Here is a 22,178-nt window from a genome sequence, read left to right as displayed (position 1 = left end):
CAATAATAGGTAATATAACTGCACCCTACTATTTCAATTGTGAATGGTTGAATTATGTATACGATAAAAATAATTTTTGTGCAAACTTGGCCGAACTGCAGTGATAATACGTATTCATTCATTGATTGCATGAATTTTCCAAGCCTCTATGAACGGTTCTTTCATTTAGCGTGAGCCCCTGTTGCACAATAAAAAGATGATTTCAACATAATACTTCAAAAAATAGTCTTACAATAATGAAGAATAAAAAAAATATTCAAGGTTCTAAATAGAGGACACCTTCTCAAGAACTACAAATACCAAGATAAATATGCATTGCGGTTTTATTTGTATAAATAATGGTAACAGCCTTGGAGGTGTGTGAATGTGGGAGCCATGTCATGAGTAAACTTTATATAGACGTTTGACACGACTTCAATGCACAGTTTGCACATAACATCATGACCTATCTAGAAATTTCTAGAATTATCTAGAATGTTCCAATCGTATTTTTGAAGGTGGTCATGGAATCAAGCAATGGTGAGCTTAACACACTGACAATGACAGTTTACAGTTCGAGTGTAATTTCAAGTGCCCGTGCGTACGTGATACATTGATCTGTATAACTATATCATTCTCCAGTGTGTCATAGAAGAACATTTAGACGCATGCTTTTCAGCCGAGAAGATAAAAAATACTTCAGTATAGGAAAGGCTTTAAAACCTTTCTAAATTGCGCTACACAGAACTAGTGTTCGGCAGTATTTGGATAAAAAAGAGCTACCGAGGTGGTGTCTGGCTTGAAAAACTAAATGTTCTACAATGTCTGCACAATTCTGGTGTCAAAGTTTGGTAGTGATTTCCGTTGATTTTTTTTTTCCTTTTGCAGAATACTGCATCGGTTTCTAGTGGCACCCCTGCGCAAGGATCTGGAGCAAGTTCAGTCAAAACAGGAAGGAAATAACGCTCTACAGTTTTCCAAGCTTGTTTCAAAAATATAAACAGTAGAACCCTGTTGCAAATGCGTATTTGAAATAAATGTGTTCAGATAATGCGGAACTAATGGTGTCTACAAAATATTTTATGAATATTTTCTTCCTATTTATGCTTGCTTTGCCCTGTCAAAGGGGTGATGAAGTCACAAAATAAAAATCTTATTTGTGTTAAAAATAATATAGTCATCAAGCATTCATTCGTCGTAGTACAAGACAGTCATCCAAAATTCTACTTCACATTTTCACATGAAGTAACACAGTGGGACTTGATATTTTGTGTTTGTGCAGTGGTGCATACGGATTAAGGACTACGCACGGTATCCCACTAGCTTGAACGAGCGGTTCATTTATACGTGACGTGACAACTGAAGTCACAGTTTGATTAGCGAGAAATGAATGTGATGCCTGAGTTGCAACAGAGTTTAAGGGGTTTTGAAATTGGCTTTCTCGATGTAAGGTCTTGTTTCTCTAACTTGATATAAGTGCACAGAAAACAAATATTTGGTGGTACAACATTTCGGTCATCTCCATTACGCCTTCACAGGCTTCATTATTTGTTCTTTTTTGTAGGTGGTGTCTAGAAAAAAATAGCTAAGCCCTGGATCAAGCCCTTTTACCTAGAATAACTAGGACCAGTTAACTATTGTTTTTGCTTCGTGCATTCACGCACTTGAGCATAATTTTTAAGCGAAGCACCTAACAACAGCAAACTGCAAAACATATTCGAAAACTTACGCCTCGATTCCCCGGAGGTTCCTTTATACATGCTGCATAAAGAAGAGAGAGAGAGAGAGTTATGAAATGCCTGTCAAAGGCGAGCACTTTTTTACCATGCGTGAATACTATAGATATGTAAGATAGAACTCACATAACAATGGAGGCCTGAACAAACTTTATACAACCTTGTTAAAATGGTCTGGTCAGGCAGATGTGGCGTTTGTGTAATGAAGTAATGTTAGAGATCGCCTGTCTTTCAGTCAGGCATAGCTTCGTTATGGTGCTTCATATAGCGTGCACTGTTAGATATTTACTAACGCTATTTTTGCCCTTTTCCTTGCAATGCTGTGTTGTACAAAGAACTCAAGCTGTGCGAGAACGTTAGTGGACAATGCACGACAAAGAGCCCCATTGTAAACACAATGCTTTGGTCACACAACACATTGCAGGCTTACGGCATTACGAATAGAGCGAAACTATCTACTGCATGGGGAACAAAAAGGAGAAAGATGCGTAATGTAGGCAGCACGTAAAAAAAACACCGTAGTGCCAAATACACTAACTTGAGAGTTGTCACCCTCCAGCGCTTTGCCTTTTATATTCACTTTAAACGCTTGTATAGAACAGGATATGGGCAACAGGAACATCAATACAGTGCTCGCTCTATTTCTCGTCGTCGCCACCTGCAAAGCATCAGAAATTGAAGGACTTGGTGAGTAACGCAACTTTTAGTCTGTCATATTCCGTATAGTATTGTAATTGCTTGCTCAAACGAAGTAAAATGCAGAATGGCATCGTACATAGTTGCTTATATTGCCAAGGCTTCGGTGGAAAATGTACATCTGCAAAACGTTCTGGGCTTACATCTTCTACTTAATCTCGGAGATTCATTGAAGATTGATATGCCCGCTGCACAACAAATAGAATATTTTGATTGTACCCTAGCTCTTGTTTAACATGAAAGAAGAAAAGAACATCGGCAGTTCAGACTTTTACGTTTTTTTCGCATTTTACTGAGTTCCGAGCTAAGCACACATGATCACTAGACCGTGGATGTTACTGCAAGATAGATATAGTAATTTCCCAGGCGTTATACCTGTGCTGTAACCAAATAAAGTGACATTGGCAATGCTGCATGTTCTCGTCAGCCCAGTCTCAACAATTTTACGGCATGTGTAATCTGTTTTATGTTGTTGTTGTTGTTGTTTCCCTGTGCGAATGGCTCGTACCCAAAGAAGGGGAATGGCCGATTATAAGGTGAATTCGCCCTATACTTTCAGCATTGCGTCATTCCTACACATTTTTTGTTACTTAATTTTGATTTGAAATACCGATATCAAGTTTCATGAAAAAAAAGAAGAAAAATAGTGCGACAGTAATTTAGCAAGAAAATCGTTTAGTCGCAGTGATTTATTCTTGAACGGCGAATAAAACATCCCTGTGGCTGAAACCCAGTGTAGAGGCTCCAAGTGAAAGAAGATCAGGTTGTGATAGTTGCAAGCCCAGTCTTTGAAGAGGTCGTGCTAGTATGCTTTGCCTGAATAAATCTAAACGGCGACAATTTAATAAAAAATGACTGATCGTTTCCTCTTGATTAAAGTAAATGCACATAGGGTAATTCAATATACCTGATCTATGCAAGTAAAAATTGAGGGAGGTAACGCGGCAGCGAAATTTCATGATGACAACTTCCGTCATCCTTGAATTAGTCAGTTCACTGCGCCAGGGAAATAACAAGTGTTTGTTCTCTGGAGAAGCCGTCAGTGCAGGGTCAGATAAACTTTGCCTGATATTAAGCGTGCGAAATCGTGCCACCGAAATGTATACTGTATAAGGGAAAATAGGAATAATTGGTGTCGAAAGGGATGATTTACGTGGGTAAACTAGCTAAACATTGAAATTTCTTTTCTCCAACATAGTCAAACCGAGCCACCTGGGGTTCTTTCATTTAGTAGTGGAGATTATTTGCACTGGCGTAACCATAATAAAAGTGGTTCCTGTCAGCACGTTCTGAGCTCATGCTTTCTTGCTTTCAAGTAAGCACATGTTAAAGTAAGTTCTAAATATCAGCTGAAAACTTAGCACTAGGGTCGATTTCATTGTTCATATTGTTTTAAATTTGAGATGCGGTAGAACGAAAACGAATGAGATTTATATGAAGGGGAAACAACAATAATAACAGCAGTATTAAGAAAAGGTGGTGTTCCACATCGTCCTACTAGGCTTTAATTCTTGAAGACGTTGTAGTAGAAAGCTTCCCAAATTTTGACTATTTGCAATTATAAACATGCACCTAAGTCTAATTATCACACTGGCTACTAGACTTTTGGATCAGGAAGGGCTACGGCAGCAATTTAATTACGCAACCTTCTGTGCATGAGTCAAGCACAGGAGGTGTGGGAGGGCAGGACGAAGCTTCCCCTAGTCACCAAAATAAAGTTTCGAAGTGTGCCCCATACAATGGCTTCGCATGAAGGGGGGGGGGGGGGGCCTCCCATAAACAATCCCCTCCCTTTGCAACAGAGGAAATATAATGGGAAAAAATGCGTGCGGGACATACTGGTCGGCGGAGACAACATTTTGCTCCGGACGGTCTTGTACGTATGCAAAATGGAGTGTAAGCCGATATCTACTTTTGTTACTTCACACTTCAGAACAGAATAGACTGCACTTCACATTGCAGCGCGGAGTGTTTGTCCACGGCAGCTTAAATTTCACTTAAAATAAACCGGCAGATGTATATTGACCAAGTTTCTGAAATATCCCATTTTGGTGTCGGAATCACGCATTGTTCTTTTTAAAAACACTGCACGTGGGTGAGCACGCCTGTATAATGCTCTAGCACAAAAAATAGGCGCTTCTCTTGCATAGAGCGTGCATCGATCGCACCTGTGTATGACGAAAGCCTATTCTCTAGCTGCCGCAGCGGTAGCAACGAAGTCGTATTTTCAGTGAACAAAGTTTTGCTTCGTACTTTCAGAGGCAAGCGCACGCGCAGGTTACTGATATATGTTGGAATCGCGGGGACAGGAGCACACATAGTAGAATGCCTGCCACCCCATCCTTTCACAGCGTCTTCGTACAAGGGAAATCAAGGGCTGAGCAAGAGCTGCGTGTTTAGATTTTCGCGGCATTCTAAAGGAGGTCACTTCCCCTTTGTGACATTCTGCGCAGCAAGGGCAAACCTTACGTGAGCTCAACACTCTATGGGTATTGTGGGACGAAGTCATAAAAGGCCGAAAGCAAGAGATGCGGGGGAGGGGGGACAAAATGTCAGTTAATTTTGGTAAAATGAAGAAAGCCTTTCCAGTATCTCGTGCAAGGACAAGTTTGTTTTTATACAGTTGTAGTACTAGATATTACAATAGGATTGGTACATATAATGTGTTTTTTAAATAAATCACAAATCTGACGTGAATTGGCGAGACCCTATCTGTTGGCTACGGTAGAACGCTTCGTAGGTGGTGTAACGCAGAGCAATTGTCATTGACATAATTTCAACAAAAATGCTATAAAAACACCTAAAAACTACTACTACATAACAACAAAGAGAAGAGAGGGAAGTGGAAGCTTCAGATTAGAAAGTTTTAAACAAAATGAGGGTGCTGAAGCCGACGTTAAGACAATTCCGATTGCATCTTTCGAGCCTGCCACAGATTTCCTTGGCGCATGTGTGGGTGTGTATGTTGATAACTCCGCTATTTCAAGCAAAGAGAAAAGAGAAATTGTTTTTTTGACATGTGTAATTTAACGTCCCGAAACTACCGCACAATTATGAGAGAAGCCAAAGTCGAGGGTCCGGAAATTTTTGGCCACCCGGTGTTGTTTGACGTGCACCGAAATCTGAGCACTGGAGCCTGCAGCATTTTCGCTGCCATCGAAAAAGCAGCCGCCGAAGACGCAATTCGATTTGGGGACCTGCTGGTCAGCATCCGAGTACCTTAGCCACTAGACCACCATGGCGGGACAGGAGGAGGAGAGGTGCACTGTGAAAGTAGAGAAAAAGTTAATGCGCCCTCTCAATCTTTCTAACGTTCAACAACGCACAAGAGAAATCTTCCACCGGCTTTACCTCGGAGGTCAAGACACAGTTCCTATACATAAGCGGGGGCCAGTAAACGAGCGCACCGTTCGAGAAGTCGGTGTTTTCATTCAAGAAACTCGCTACGAGACACTGCCTGCGTCGGCGTTGTGAGGCGAAGATGGGGGGAGCGTTGAGAGGAGGAGAGAGAGAGCATTGTAAATGGGGATGGATGTCTAGAGGAGAGAGAGAGGAGGAGCGAGCATGTACTAGCAGACGATGCCTGTGTCCACGCTGGGAGGCAAGAGAGAGGGCGTAGGAGGGGGGAAAGAGGGGGGAGAGACGGGCATGTGTAGTGAGGGTGATAATGCCACACATTAGATTGAGCTCGATCATGAGAAGCTTTGCATTTAAAAATTAATGGGCGCGTTTGGGGTTGTGTACGTGTTGCTGAATTGTTGTTGTAAGAAGAAGGAGCCGTTCAAAAATGGTAAGCAAGAAATTCTTAGATCAACGACTTAACACTCATTGCTTTCCGTTTCGGATGTACCATATCGCATGGACCCAATAGCCAATTTTGAAGCAATATTACCTGCGAGATTGAGTGTTAGAAAGCAGCGAATAAGGTATGACTGCACATATTCTGTTTCTTGGGGACAGGAAGTTTTGCTTCTTCTTGGGGAGAAGGAGTGAAACTTGTGGTCCCCATCAAACATCACGCCATTTAAATTTTTTTCAGCCTTTATAGTGTAGGATTCGTTGTCCACGCATTCATTGGTGTACTAACGGTTATGATAACAGGCATCCTAGTGCAACGAAGCCTTCATATTTCTTTATGTAAGTCATGCTTTAATTTAAATGTGAGCTTTATGCAATAAAGAGCCGTGTATGCGTTCTTGTACTGAACTTTGCACTTTACACAAAAAACGTTGAACCACCTTGTAACGATTTGCTTCAACCTCAAATTGCGGCAAGGTTAGTTCCTTCCTTCCTGCTTTCTACGTCATAAAGTGTGGAACTAATGACAGCTCGTTACTAAAAAAGTGTGCCACAAAAAAAATCTGTAAATAAGAAGTCCTGACTTTCTAATAACAATTGAGTCTTTATTCAGTCTAGATAAAAGCTACAACAAAGGTCAGTGTCATTTTTGTTCTGAATCACATAACAATTTCGTGCTAATCACTAGGACAGATCTCGAGTATACATTTTATTTTTTTTTACTTTTAGCGAGTCATAAGTATATTAGTTTTACACCTTGTATTATTATCACATCTGAGACACGTATATAAAATATGAATATTGTCACGGGGTCGTGACGTGGCCAAAAGGAGCAGACAGTAAGTTGAATGTTAAACTGTTTATTTGGCTGAACTTGTTGCCGTAAACTGAACGTCAGATTACAGCGATACACAACTTGAACTGATAGCGGCAAACAGACCATCGGCTGTAGATCAACCGGCAAGCGGCGAAGCATGTCGGCATTTATACATGTGCCGTTGAATATTCCAGCCTTATAACCGGTCGTCGCAAAATCTCTGTAATTATCTTGAGTGTTCGCGTCCTGCTCGCAATCCTAACAGAGTGATCTACAATATTCGCGAACCACCTCGAATGATGAGGTGCAGTTCGCGCTTAGCATTCTTGAAGGGCTTTGTGGGTGTAAACTGAATGAAACAGAAGTGAAAATGAGAAACGCGCGCGGCAATATCATCACGTTCCGTGTAAACTTGTAATATTAGCAAGCACAGGAGGGCCAGCGAAACTCCCCGACATTTCAAGTACACCAGGACTTGTGAGCCATCCAGCTTTCTCTGAAGTAAACTCGACGAATCCTGAACCTTCTGGTACCGGAGTAAGCATTCAGTCATGAGAAAACAATAAGATACTTTTGGAAGTACAACAATTCCTCAATGTCAGTTCTTATGTTATTCTCTACCAATATAAATATGTTTACCGAGGCATACTTTTATACATAGACAACCACTGACACCGTATTTCATGTACGACTCGCGTTGGCAGCAGAAGGAGGATTACATAAAACAATATTCAAGGCTGCAAGTCTATCACAATGACAAATTTTGCACGTGACCTGACGCTTCTCTAAGCTATTGAGTAATAGCGTGGTCATAACAATTGCTAAGATGTTTGCAACTTTAGAACCGTATGCATAAAAACAGGTAATAGCAAATGGGTAACACGTTACGCTGTATGTCCATACAGGTTGCATTTAATGTAAATATCCAGCATTTTCCAAAATGAAAGCAATAATTTCTGAAGCTTATACACACTCTAATAGTCACAAATCTGTTGGCAAAACATGTATTTGCTTCAGTAACAGCAACTTTGACAGGAAAATGATCACTAAGTACTGTTAACATCTCGAAACTTAGCTTGCTTCTACTTTATACGAGCCTTTCAATATGCAGGTGTACTTAAACTCAGTAACGTATTCAAATTTTATTGGCGAGTTGCGCAGACACAAAAAATTAAACATCTTTCTACTTTGGTTGCCCGTGTGTTTGGATACTTGAACCTGCTAAATGACGAATGATTATTATCTGAATGCTACAGTAGGGCCACCAGATTCTTTACCAAGTAAACCAGAAGAATCAAATCCACCAGCAGACACCAGCCCGAAAGAGGATGCGACAGGACCGAAAGCTTTCTTACCCTTAGCTAGAATACCTGGATATGGTGAGTGGGTATTTTCATGTTGAATATTTAAAACTATAATATTGAAATATAATTGGACCAACTAATTTGTGCGAAGGCGCATAGTATCGAAACATGGGAAATAACATTTATCAATACAATCAATGATAGTTGTGAACTCACTCGGCGAAATGTTACATTCTCAATCATAAGTTATATTGTGTTGCAGTGACTGAAATAACTCATAAGCAAATTTATTTGTGTGAACACTGAAACTTCAGGACGAATCACATTAAAATTGAATAGTACCACACTGTGGCACTGATTATTGAATGTCAATCGCTTACGAATTTTTGTTTAAAACTGAAACAAAAATTAAAGGACACTGATAATTCAACAGTGTGTTTAGAAAAACGCAGTGGACGGTCCTACGGCAGACACCGGTCGCGGAACACCAATGATAGCGCTCTGGCCTACGGTCATGGTAGCTTGGTTGCAACTATACAATATAATGCTACCCACCCAAAGTTTACTCAGCGGTGCGCCTGACGAAGAATTGATATGTCTCTCGTCGTCAGTATTTACAACGCAAGACCTTCAAGTAGCAAGTGCCGACTATCAGTTTCACTTGACAAAAAAGCCTTGTCAAAACAGTTGCTGCCTTGGTTTCCCATGAGAACTGAGTTCTCTGTTCTTACTTATTGTCTGTGTCACTCGTATTCCACCTATATTTCAATTTCACCTAAAAAGGGTTGGAGGGCGGTGCACGTTCGTACCAGCTTGCAAAGTACAGTGCGTGTCCCATTCTTAGTGAAGGGTTAAGTGATATGCATTGTGTTTTTGATATGTGGCTTACGACTTCTGTGTTTGACTATTCAAACCCCAGATGAACGATGTAATGTGCAAGTAACGACAACGAATGAAAAATGTAGAAGCACTCACGACGGAAAGAAGCGGCGTAAAGGGTGGTATCTCGATCCAGCAACAAGAAAGTGCCTACCAAGCTGCGACAAAAATGCCCCCTTCCGGTTCAAAATTCATTGCAACGGAATCTGTCGGACTGGTAAGAGAAGTTTCCCTTGTTTTTCATTCACAACAACATCTAACTGTATTGATGCATTGTTTTATTTTAAAGTGGCTTGAAAAGGCCAAATATTTTTTATTCATATCTCTTACAACCTTTGTTGAACCGTAATATGTTTTATTTCTTCAAAAATCACACCTAAAGATACAAATTTAGGTACAAACAAAAATCACGCAGCAAAAACAAAATGAAACACTGACCATTTCACTGTTTGAAAAACAGTTCTTGCTATGTTACCACAAGGCGGGAAACACAGCACAAAGACAAGTGCCTTGAACGTGAACTTTTTAAACGTAGGTTACGAATTGAGATTGATTGAGCAGTTCAGCGCAGAGTACTGAAAACATCAACATTGTATTACTGTTGTTGTGCGTGGTAACCCTATCGCGAATGACTAAAATAATATACCAATGAATGAAACTGAAGAGGAGTGTTCCCTCAGGGTCTCTGTTTTGTTCCTCCCTATCAGATGGATTTTTAAGAAAAACAATGTATGGAAATTACCTTTCAAGCACTGATATTACGAAGGCTTCAGAACTTTCGTTCAAACGATGGCTACCCACAGGCAAATATGTTCTATAGAACATATTTCAAAAACGTGGATATACCAATGCTTCCCAAAAGTGGCTGTTGGCAACACATACGTCTAATTTCAAAGCAGCGTATGCTGGAGATATCAACTGTTATAGAGAATAAAAACAAATGCTTAAAACGCTGGTTATCTTGCATAGCAAATCAACTATATAATCATCCGCCCAAATAATAAAATTTTGTTATTTTTCAGCAAAAGTACTCATAAGGTCGCACTGACCGCTTATTTCGGTGCCATGCTGTCCACCGTCGCCCTCACACGTGTATGCAACTGCGATTGCACGAAGTCAGGAAAAGAGCATGCCCAGGATTGACTGGAATTTGAACCCGGACACTTTCCGCAGCAGTCGAGTATTTTACTGTAGAGCCCCGCCGTCGCTGCTTGAAACGCCTTCACAAAAAAAAAAACAGTAGAGGCGTCATGCTAACTAAGCAATTGCGTAGCCACAAGTAGTATAGCGTGATAAAAGAGAACAACAACCAAGTGTCACACCATGCAAATTGCCTAGGAGTGGATAGTTTAAAGCTTACAAACGGTTCAACTACATGTCGTCATCATAAGCCACGTCAACATTTCGCACACAAATGTTTTAGAGATGTGCGATGGTCATCTCGCTTCTCCGCTGGGTGAGGAGCAATGGCATAATTGGCGATGCCATCCTCCTCAAAAGTTATGATGTTTTACAGCTTTGTGGATAAGTTGCAAGTGCACTTGTAGTGATTGCGCCACGAAAGATTACAACTCACTCAAAATTGACCCTATTTCAGCTGCCGGTGTAGCTGGGTTGCTTTCTCAGTGCGGACTTCGCATTTAATTTCACGACTGATTTGGTGTAAACAGTTCTAAAGCCGGCTTGCACGTGTTTCAGCAACAAACATTCACTTCAACCGGACCTGAACCTGTCAGTTACCACTTTAAATATCGTCACTTCATGAAACGTGAACGCGAGTGAAGCTAGTTGGTACGAAGAGCGTAACTTAAAAACAGTGCTAAAATGAGAACGAGTGGACGAAGGGCATAGTTGGCAGCACTTACATACCGCATGCTTTATATCTCACGATTACGCAATATACACTCGTACAGCGCACAACAAATAAAGAAAGAAAGAACGATGAAAAGCGTAAAAATAACACTCATATATCATCGTCCTGACAGCGCAACACGAACATTCATTGATATGTGGGGTTTAACGTCCCAAAACCACCATATGATTATAAGAGACGCCGTAGTGGAGGGCTCCGGAAATTTCGACCACCTGGGGTTCTTTAACGTGCACCCAAATCTGAGTACACGGGCCTACAACATTTCCGCCTCCATCGGAAATGTAGCCGACGCAGCCGGGATTCGAACCCGCGACGTAACACACCACGAACATTACGTGTGCAAACATCATGAAGAAAATCCCCTTCTCTTTGTGACAAAGCTTGTGTATCAGGAGGTATTCGATATCTTTGTTCTCGCCGTAATCGTGATCATATCAGCCCACTTATTAGCGCTCTGGCAGTTAGCGCCAAGTCAATCATGTTGTACGCCAGCGCTGTTTGTCTTTCCGCATTGGTCCTCTGTTCAATTTTTTGCTTTATTTATATGTGAAAGTTGGGTGAACCTTTAGGAAGTTTCAGAGGGGGAGGGGGCAAAGCAGCCACCTGAGTAAGCAGTGATCTTTCAGGGTAAGCTAATAACTATCTCTCATACAGCAGCTTCTTATGACTTGCAAGAAACCTGCTCCAAATTTTTATAACTTAATGTATATCCAATCCTGAACAGGCAGTCGCTTGTAAGTGTATAAAGAGGCAACATCCTTTAGAATAGCTTCAGATTGATTTAATCTTAAATATGCAATTATGAAAGTTACAAAATGTTGCTTTTTTGTTCCAGAAAGGGCTTGCCACTTTGAAGCAACAAGTTTTCCCTGTGGGTTTCGGGCTATGCATCCTATATTCGTTTATAATCGCGCGCAGAAGAAGTGTGTCAAAGCGTATGACTGTGATTACTACGGAAACAAGTTCGTTACATTAAAGGAATGTCTAAAGACGTGCGTTAAAGGTGAGTTAGCTTTGTTAGCATCATGTACCGAAGCAGCCTGCTCAGTTTAGTTACATTGCAGGGGTATATAGGCTCCGTTCAGACGTTAGTGTAGAAGGCACCTCTACCGGCAACAAGCCCAAATTTGACAGAGTGTTCTTTTGTTAATTTGTTTTAAGATGTAATTTCAATTTGCAGGGTGCTTAACTTATAATGGATATCTGTATGAACACGCAAGCGGGTAGCAGAGGTGTGCTCACGAGTCGTCACGTTACAGTCTGCTAGGTGTGCATCTGTCTCTAAATTATCTTAAGTTACACCCTAGCGTAGCATATATTGTCAGCGTACTTGTAAACAAGTACTGAATACTGTACATTAGTAGCCTTATGATGTAGATAGTTTCCAGTATAACATTGCTCTAGCGGTATTATGTCTCTTTCGTATTACACATTGACGTTTTCGGGGGTAAAACTTCTTATAATAATAGAATATACGCGTATTTATGAATATTCCCGAGAATAAGTAACTATATGGTTACCATAGTAATATTGATACTTCAGGTCAAGTGCTACCTAGTGTTTGAAACTTCGTTAGTTACCTGTGGAGATTTTCGTGCATAGACGTCTCATAATTACAAAGTTCTAGGTTTGAACCCTTTATTCTGAATCGTGGAAATTCATGTGGTTATGAAAAAAATTATAAGGCCACGGAAGGCATATCTTGCATGCTGAGCTTCATTCATAGCTTACTTTTGGCGCAAAGTTTTTAAACAACAAATGAAACAAGCACGCGCGCAAGCTTCCGACTGATCTTATTACCGAAACAAGAATTACTTATGAAAATTGGAAAAAAAGATATTGTGGCTAGTGCGCCGTACGACAACGAGCATCTGCCACTTCCTCACCTCAGAGGTAGTGTTCTATCAGGGTCATTTCCTGTTCTGTAAATGAAATAGACGTAATGCTCACAGAGTTGCTGGCCTCCCACTGCAATCGCTAGCTGTTGCTGCCCCCCCCCCCCCCCCATTGCATAGCTGTTCTCGGTGCTTCAAACAGGCGGAATACAAGGGCCACCGGGTGGTGATGTGTCTGGCTCTCCGACCTCTTTGCCGACGCCACCTTCAATGCCAACTCAAGGTCGGCAACCATCTCCACCACCTTCCGCTCTTTTACCAGGGCCTGAGCCTCAAGTTCCCCAAATTGTCCCGAGTGAGTACGATTTATAACTCTTCATTTACGTTTATGCGGAAAATAAGGCACAACAATTCAGATGTGGCGCCTTGGTTAAAATAGAGCAGTATCTAATTACTCCTAAGAACAAACACATTAATCCCAAAGTATTCTTATGGTTCGAAATCGGTACGTGGGTTTATAATGTATCCACCATATGCCACTAAGGGCCTGTACACGCGCCATCTACATAATCGCACTGCACGGGCCGAGACATCTGCCGTATGGCAACGGAGGGCAAAATAGCGGCGATGCTCTTTTACAGTACGTTTGAGTGTGGCCAGTATCCGACATGTCTGGTGTGGCTGTAAGAATAGCGCGTCAACAGCCTTAAGGCAAAATTTGACCGATGTTGTTGGTTAGAGCCTGCTTGAATTACATCCTAGCGCAGCATATATTGTCAGCGTACTTGGAAACAAGTACTGAATACTATATACTGGTAGTTTACTGTATACTGGCAGCCTATTTGCATATTTTACAATGATGTAACTTGCTCGTCACCTAACCAAGTATGGCTTACGTATGGAGCGAAAGGTGCGTGCCTTGCCGTCTTCAAACGAGCGCTATTAGCTATCATGCAGTTTCGACAACTACTGAATTCTATTCACTGGGGGAGAAAAACTCTCACAATGGTATTGCACGGTCTATTTTACGGAAGGCACGGCCTTTTTGCTTGAACTTGCAAAAACGATTGAAGTGGATATTTCTGTGGAAGTAAATATCCCTAGTTTCCACTAGAAAAATAGACATGGGTATGGGGTTCATTACTTTCGTCACTGAAGAGAGCTTTATTTTAAACATTCATTGCACAGGTAGTTTGCCACAACCATCAGCGAACGGAGCAGGTACGAGCTCCCAAGTCTCGACGCAGAGGCAGAAACCGGATTTGAGCACTCTCGAGCAACCCCCTCCCCTACCACCATCTCCTCTACTAAGTCTTGGAGGCAATCAAATATCAATGGGTGAGTACGCGCCTTACTCGTCCATTAGTTTTGCTTGACATGTGGCTAAAGACCTAGAAAGTACGATTTTCGTACTTACGCTAGAAGGACTCTGAAGACTCGAACGATCTACGGACGACAACACTCATCTTTTCAGATACCCACGTTTTTAAACAAAATCGACAGCCTCCCAGATATAAATTGTACAGTTTCTAAGCATACGGTCGAATGGTACTGATTGAAAACAACATTGAAATTTCTTGACTATCGTTCTATGTTTCCTCTTTGCCTAAGTAGTATCTGATGCTTTTTTGTGGGTGTGTTCTTTTTCCTTGTCTTCCCTGAGCATATTGTTATTTTTGTATATCTTTTGGAATAGCGATGAGAAATCGCAACTAATGTCTAATTGGTATGTAAAACATTACGATTGTTATGTATATATTGCTTACTAGAAATAACACTTATTATACTATATAAAAAATAACACTTATTATACCAGTAGTAACACATACAACTATTACTGTTGTATGTGTTACACTATTTGCACATGTACCTTTTGCATTTTTGTATATTTTTGTATTTTTCATCTGTATCCTGCAAAATTCTTATGACAGCCTGAGTGCCTCACTGCATTTGAAGCAAAGGCCCTTAGTCAGGCTTTTAGCCTTTTGCCTTCCCTCCATTTGCTGTACTGGCACAGAAAGAAAGAAAGAAAGAAAGAAAGAAAGAGAGAAAGAAAGAAAGAAAGAAAGAAAGAAAGAAAGAAAGGAACGTTATTTTGTTATCTGAATTGCTGAGGTGTTCTCGTGCTGCTAATTGATGAGCTACCAATTTCTGTGGAGTGAGCGATTAAAAACATATATGTAAAACAAAACAGAAATTTTGTCACTAAGCCACGTGAAGCTCGATTAAGCTTGACACAGCGTGTCCGTTAGCTATTCGCTAGGCAGCCTAATTCTTTATATTTCTCCCTAGACTTCGGTGACTTTCTTTGTTTATCTTAAGTTACCTGGCTCAAGTCTCATTCTTCAACTTCTGTCTTTTTTCCTGTGTTCATTCGTATCTCTCTCTATTTTGCTCTCTATAGTTTTACTTTTCATTTTTTTATTTTTTTTCCTTCCTTCGTTTGTCTCACTTTCCATTTTTGATTCACTTATTCTTTTTTTTCTTTAATTGTATGTTTTCTTTTCTTTGATTCTCTCTTCTCTCTTTCTTTCATTTTTTTTTCTCTTTCACATTTTGTTCTACATTGCTCATATCCGGTGTTTCGCTCTGTACACTCATCGTTCTCTGCTCTTAACCCTTGACTCACTTTTTATGCGATACTATAGAAAGCTACACTATGTTGTGTCAACATGCCAGGATAGCCCAGTGGGGGCGACGCTCGCCTTCAGGTCATGGGTACTTTGGTTTGATATTCACCGCCTTATGAGGAACTTGTGTTCGCCATGAAAAATACTGTCATTTTATATTGTTCTTTGTTTATCTCCTGCTGCTTCTTTCTTTTTTTCTGCTCTGACTGAAATATCTGTTTCCTTTTTGCTTCCTCCTTGTTACACCGAGGAAGATCCACGCATATGTTCTGGCAAAAAATCAGGTGGTTTAGGTGACGAAGTAGAAAACGGAAAAAATTGCGTGTTGGCTAATCATTCGAATTTCTCCAATTTTGCTTTATTTGGCACAGCATTTACATTTTATTTATAGTATACAGTGTGAACCCTTGCAGGTTTTAGCCAACTTTCTTTAGACGACAAAACATAACACGACATTTTGTGCCGCGCTGGAGCAGCTTCACTGCTAATCAAACTAATTCACTTGGTATTCTGACAGGTCATTTAAATATCCGAGATACCGCTAGGAAACTTCCATTCTGTCAAGCTCCTCGCTTGTATGCAGCACAACGTTTTCTTCGGTGGATCGGAAGGTTACACTGTCCAGCACGAATTCATAGCCCTATTTATTAGTTTCAACAGAAATTTAATTATATACACAGAGGGTCTTCAGTAATCGCACCACGCTTGTCTCATGATACTCGTCTGCGTGGTGATGAAATTGCGTAACTAACTCAGTCACTGAAATTGGAGTTGCTGCTGGCAGTTAGGTATGTCTTGATAGGGCACGCCACAAAAAATAGGAATGGGCACTACTCAGCCCCGGGGGATGACAAAAACCACGCAGATTAACAAAAGAGCTACACAAAAAGGACAGCAATTACCACACAGTTTTTCACAGTTTATTCAATAGACAATTAGGTCACCAGCAGCAAAAGTAACACTATTTTTTGTGTTTAAAATCCTGTAGGTTCGCTATGGTGTATTGTGAAACAAATCAAAGTGGACCAAAAAAATGACCCTTTACATAAGATGGATCTGAGTCAACGACTTTTGAATTAATTCTGTTCAAAAATTTGCGAAAATTTGCGAAAAATTTGCGAATCACCCATGCTGCTTGAAAAATAGGTCTATCAAATGTAACATTACCGTCGCCGAATCACGTTTTTTTGTACAACAGGAAAACCCCCATCGATTGGTGCACCGAGCATCTCACACACCACCGGCCAGGGATCAAGTCCTTCTGCACCAGTTAGGCCTGGACAGGTGTCGCCAGGCTCCAGCATAGTCCTCAGCTCAGAGCTTGAAATCGTTGGAGCAGGGACGGGTGAGTGATACCACGAATACTCTATTTTTGTGTCAATATTGGTGTACGAATAGTGAAAATTCACGTAGAACCGAATTTCAATCCAATAGTGCCAATATTAGCCGTGAATACTGGTTATCCAACTGAATGTCGAGGTCAAAAATAATAATGAAAATTGAATGAACGACCAGTTTAACCCTGCTCATGTCCTCGGGCAGATAACGTGGTGATATATTTCTGCTCTAAAATTACAAACTGTCATGCAGAAACAGGAGCTGTTCTACATGACCTCACTTCAGACTTTCTCGTTGTGTTGTTACGGAGTTTCCTGCAGTCGACAACGTGTGCTCACTGGGTACATCTGCAGCGCAAAGTGGAATATGTCAGAAAGAAACCTTAGCGACAGCTGAATCGAGTGCAGCTCCATGCGTTTCAAAAATCTTCCTTTCTTGGAAGCAGAGTCTCATTAATTTTCGAAGCTGTTGACTATGCGATCTGAGCTCCATGCACTGGATCTTTTTGTCTTCAGAAGTTCGGCAGTCTCTGAGACTTTTGCGTGGCCTTTCCTGCTGGAACCATGGTTCGTCCATGGTTTTGAGTAAAGCCCTACATTATGAAACTGCTTCGAATCGAAAGGCCTGGTGTAGCCACTTTAGCGTTATTTTTTGCCGCCCCACCCTAACTAAACTGCACCATTGACCTTTGTAGCATTTCTAATATTCCTGTCGAATCAGTTGAAACCTTGAATACGAGCTATGCGATTGAACTTGAAATCGAAGTATTCGTGCGGATATTATTAAATTCGAATTCAGAACCAAAGAATAGAACACCCCTAGTTACGGATACTTTGTTTTAAAGAGTGCTGCATAATGCAAGAATACTCAATGATAGCGCATTTGGACGCCTGTACTTGTAATCTGAGTTTGCTGAAGTATCAAGCAATTTTTATTCTTAGGTAATCTGTATCACACATACATATACACGTTAGTACATAACGTTCTCCAGCCTAGTTCCATACATCTGGTGTATCACGACACATAAAAAAGTTGCTCTAGATGTGCATAGTGAGATAGTTCCACGTGCATTGCGAGTAGCTTGATTCACAATATCCGATATACTTATGGCAGAATTTTGTTGTGCTAGAGATACTTCTGTAACTATAGAAAACTGTAAAAAATAACACCACCTTGCCCATTCAAGGATAGAACTACAGACCGAAAAAAATAAAAAAAGTCGAATAAAAAATGTATGCCGATAAAGCGTGCATGGCCCGGTATATTTCACCGCTTCTAGAATGTATATATGACGTCCTACTCGTCTGCAAACTTGTAAACAAGCAGGTCGCACAATCGAAGGTGTCCATATGAGCTAGAATAATGTAGAGATAAAAATACACAATCTTTCAGTAAAGGGAACCATGTGGCGATGAAAAGCCGCGCGGGTGTTCCCTTGAGTTTCCATTTGTAGGTCTCTGTGTATGTTTTATTTGCATGTGAAGCTGTGTGTATGTTGCGTACTGGTTATGTTAGTCTACTCTCGTCTCATTTGTGTGTATTGCCTTGTGTGTGCCGCGAAGTGAACACTTTGCGGTGCCAGGAGAGTGCAGCGGAGCGAGCGCGTGCATACGAGCGAATATATGAGCGAACAGTAGTGGTGGAGAGATAAACGAGAGAGTTGGAACAAAGTGGAGGCAGTGCTCTGTGTCCGAAACTGGGGTGGCCGAAATGTGGCCGAAACTGTGGTGCAGTTCGTAGATAGCACACGTCAGGTTGTGTAAAAGACAAGTGTGTACTTTGGTTGCAAAATTTGCAGTCATTTGTGGAGATTCAGGCTCAGATTCTTTTTAATGAGTTGCGTCTCAATTGCATAGTCTGTATTTCAGTTGATGATAAACAGTACTATTGCCGCAATGCCCACTCCCTTCGCTACTTATACAACACGATGAGAGCATGGAAATTGAATTCCGAAATTCCCCCGAATATAAAAATATCTCTGAGGAGCAGACAAATGCCATCCTGCTCAGCGATGCGCCACTACTGGCGGGGAGCGCCAATGTCGCAGCAATAACCAGTGTACAGATGCTGTACGCTTGCATGTGAACAATTAGGTTTTTGAACAATAAATAACTCTATCCTATAAACTGACTCAATTATTAGCAAAGACTTCAAGAAAGAAACTCGTCTTCAACAGGTCCAATGCCAACTCCAGTGACAACAGCGTCAAGCCTCTCTGACACCTCCGGAGAGTCACTGTCTCTCGATTTAGGCCTGCGTGGTCCTCGCCGTCCTTTGAGTACAGGTGAGTAATACTTTGTGCAAAGTTGGTCCAAGTTCGAATTTTAATTCCTGTGTTTTTCGTAAAGTTTAATTAACCCAGTTAGAAAATTCTAATGCGGCAAAAAGTAGTACAGGTGTTCATTATTAATACTAAAGTTTTACAGATACCAGAATTTTGTTCTGAAAAGAACTTAATAAGCTCCCGAGAAATACGCATAGGAACATGGTCTGAAAAATCGAAGAGATTAAGCAGACTTGCAAGTAACTGGATACAGTGACTGTTTAGGTGCCTTCTGTTCAAACAATTGCTTATTTGCTTGAAAAAGGATCCCTTACATGATACATAGATATGTAGGAATCAATGTCCGAAAACCACCATAAGATTATAAGAGGCACCGTAGTGTAGGGCTCCGGAAATTTTGACCAACTGGGCATTTTTTACATGCACCCAAATCAGGACACACGGGCCTACAGCATTTCTGCCTCGATCTAAGGTGCAGTCGCCGCAGCTGAGATTCAATCCCGTGACCTGCGGGTCAGCAGCCAACACCTGGCCACCACGGCCAGGCACCGATTGTCTAAAGAAGTCTTTTCCGAGTATGGTAGTAGGAAGCAATGGCAGGAAACTCACCATAGCTATACACCATACATTTATATGGTATCTCACTGGCTAAGGGAAACGCGAAGCAGATGCGGCGTCAATGTTATTTTTACGACTACTAATAAGCTAGTTAAGATTTGTGCTGCTGCGCGGAGAAAGAATAAACGAGCGAAACACAAGAAGCAAACCTATATTTTTTTCGTAAAACAAGCCAACCAATTCACTGATTGACTTACATGTGTTGTATATATGGTCCCTTTCAGTTTTGGTCACTTCTACGTTAGACAGGTGAACTACTGTACTACGCAGACATCATTAGTACATGATAAACTGCTAATCCGATGCTCTTTTTCTAATGTTTTTTTTTCTAATTATTGATAGCATAGGGCGCGCTTAAGTTCGATGAATGCGTGTTTTTGTACCGACGAAGGAAGGAACAAACACATTTAGTGTTTCACATTTGGCATATTGATAATAGTGACGGTGCATGCGTGAGCCAAGAGTCGATTCCAGAAATGTGAAATCAAATTCCTTAACAGTTACCTATCACACGATCCCCAAGAGGGCCAGATTGATACGTTGCCATATTGCATGGGCAACTGAACGTAATTGTTCGCGTAGTGTTTCCTTGTGGCGTTGCGATCTTCTTTAGTTGTTAGTACGCGGTTTTGGTATTCCGATGTCCTTCTTGCGTACACTTGTTTGCACGTCCTGCCTCTTTTTCAGTGTGCGCTGCTACCCCGATGTCTCGAGGAATAGCGCTTTCTCCCCATTCGTTCTCTTGTCGTTTAGGAAGTTTCGTAACTAAGCTGCTAAAGCAAACCATGTGATTTGGTAATTACAACCAGCTGAATTCTGTTATTATTCGCAAGCACTGCTTAGGAAGCACAACATTTACGACGCGCAAGCGGCCACGTCACATTTTTTTCTTTTTTTTTTTCATTTATAAAGGCACCTGAAGGAGCAGGAGAACACTTATAATAAATAGACAGAGAGTTAGAAACTTTCTAACACAACGTTTCGCAAGCTGGTCTTCAACATTTTCAATCAAATGATTTGTTCAGTTTTGTTACTTGGGAACTTGATCAACTTTTCTTACACTATAAAACAATTTATCAGAACACAAAGATAGCCTGGCATACCCTCATTTCATCATGCTCTGATATAGTGTGTAGCATATTGTTTTAATTGTGGCTTGGGTTAGCTTTGACAAAATGTCTCTGAAAACTATTTTACACGAATAGTTTTATTCATACAGGCTGAATCAATCAGGGGTACGCAAATCTGCAAGACCAATTTAAAGATTACGGGCCTAAATTAGGCAGTGTTGAACCACCTCATCAAATTGACAGCAACTTCTTTTTAGAAATTGTCGCATTTACCACAATAACGTAAGTGGAAACACGCCTGTAGTTTTAGAAACATCTAATAAATCCAGAATACTACTTCTGACTGATAAATTTGCCATCTACAAACAAGTCTTTCTCAGCAGGTGGAACGAGCGTCTCAAGAATCAATCGTCGGCCGGGTTTTGGTATTCCAGCTAGTCTTGGACGAGTACCCGATCGATTCGGCGCATCTCTCAAACCAGAGCTCGAAATAGTCGCAGTACGAACAGGTGAGTGATGACGCAACTGCTCTTTTGACAACTCTGGTGGGACATTCTTACCTTATCGGTGATATCGGTGATGACTTCGGTAACATATTCAAAATCGATTGTTAATACCAAGAAGTTTACCTGTTGTACGTTTGAATTGTTACAAATCTAACCTGGTGCTGGCAGTTCAATGCTCAATCTCAATGTGTATTTTAAAAGCCTAGTTGTACATTCGCATTGATGAGGCAGTTTAGCGTACTTCATCTATAGCATATATTTTGCATTATAAAAATTTATTATGGCAGGGGTCAGCTACAATTACGTAACTATAAAAAATATTTTATAGTTATAACTGTATCACATTATTGTCCTTTAAGATAGGCAGTTGATCACTGCCAATGAACTGGTGTTAAGAATATCTGCGGTGATCATGATTTTATTATCGGCTATCAAAGCTTGCTACTGGTCTCGTGATCTGCCTCTAATAAGCAGCATGCCGGCAAAAACCTTTCACTTGCAGATAAGGCAGCCATAATAGTTCGGCTTAGGAAGTATATCGTGGTAGTATACTTGGTACCTAAAGCGAAAATTGCAAACGCTAGATACGTCGTATATAGCCGTGATTCTTAGCACTACATAAGAAAGAGTATCAAAACACGTCAGCATGCAGGAACTAAGTATTCAGCACAGTACGCTCCTACTGGAAGAGATGGTGAAGTAAAGCTCTAAACGTGCGGTGCAGTTTCAGATAGCTGTAGATGAACGGCAAGTAAACACTGACATCAATCGTGAATATCATTTGACATAGACGTATGGACCTGGAATACAAGATC

General features: G+C 40.9%; 3 protein-coding genes across 11 annotated transcripts in view; 2 read left to right on the top strand and 1 right to left on the bottom strand.

The window, feature by feature from the left end:
- LOC119165386 (uncharacterized) overlaps window positions 1-1,037 on the top strand; it is an 85,767-nt gene extending 84,730 nt beyond the window's left edge. For all 3 annotated transcript variants that reach the window (XM_075871716.1, XM_075871715.1, XM_075871714.1), the window contains one exon: window positions 868-1,037. In XM_075871716.1, the coding sequence (XP_075727831.1) occupies window positions 868-942 (75 nt within the window). In that variant the 3' untranslated portion in view covers window positions 943-1,037. The remainder of the gene's footprint in view (window positions 1-867) is intronic.
- The window catches only part of LOC142768998 (uncharacterized), a 147,541-nt gene that overhangs the window by 2,575 nt on the left and 122,788 nt on the right, over window positions 1-22,178 (bottom strand). The window contains exons 3-4 of one of the 2 annotated variants that reach the window (XR_012885592.1): window positions 2,254-2,373; window positions 1,709-1,740 (exon numbers count right to left, since the gene is read on the bottom strand). Coding sequence is in view for 1 of the 2 variants with exons in the window: in XM_075871728.1 (XP_075727843.1) it covers window positions 1,709-1,740 (32 nt within the window). In the remaining variant the exon portion in view is untranslated. The remainder of the gene's footprint in view (window positions 1-1,708; window positions 1,741-2,253; window positions 2,374-22,178) is intronic. The other variant, XM_075871728.1, reaches the window with a different exon arrangement.
- Window positions 1,924-22,178, top strand: part of LOC119165807 (uncharacterized) — a 38,142-nt gene continuing 17,887 nt past the window's right edge. For 3 of the 6 annotated variants that reach the window (XM_075871726.1, XM_075871724.1, XM_075871720.1), the window contains exons 1-9: window positions 1,926-2,402; window positions 8,283-8,405; window positions 9,250-9,426; window positions 11,918-12,085; window positions 13,120-13,272; window positions 14,106-14,255; window positions 16,746-16,892; window positions 19,062-19,169; window positions 21,238-21,366. In XM_075871726.1, coding sequence (XP_075727841.1) covers window positions 2,321-2,402; window positions 8,283-8,405; window positions 9,250-9,426; window positions 11,918-12,085; window positions 13,120-13,272; window positions 14,106-14,255; window positions 16,746-16,892; window positions 19,062-19,169; window positions 21,238-21,366 — 1,237 coding nt within the window. In that variant the 5' untranslated portion in view covers window positions 1,926-2,320. Of the gene's footprint in view, window positions 2,403-8,282; window positions 8,406-9,249; window positions 9,427-11,917; window positions 12,086-13,119; window positions 13,273-14,105; window positions 14,256-16,745; window positions 16,893-19,061; window positions 19,170-21,237; window positions 21,367-22,178 lie in introns of all 6 variants that reach the window. The other 3 variants (XM_075871723.1, XM_075871725.1, XM_075871722.1) reach the window with 3 other exon arrangements.

Source organism: Rhipicephalus microplus, chromosome 8 (genome assembly GCF_043290135.1).
Source record: "Rhipicephalus microplus isolate Deutch F79 chromosome 8, USDA_Rmic, whole genome shotgun sequence".
In the NCBI taxonomy this organism is placed as follows: Eukaryota; Metazoa; Arthropoda; class Arachnida; order Ixodida; family Ixodidae; genus Rhipicephalus; species Rhipicephalus microplus.
The sequence above is the reverse complement of the archived record's forward strand: the minus strand, read 5'-3'. Positions and strand labels throughout refer to the sequence as shown.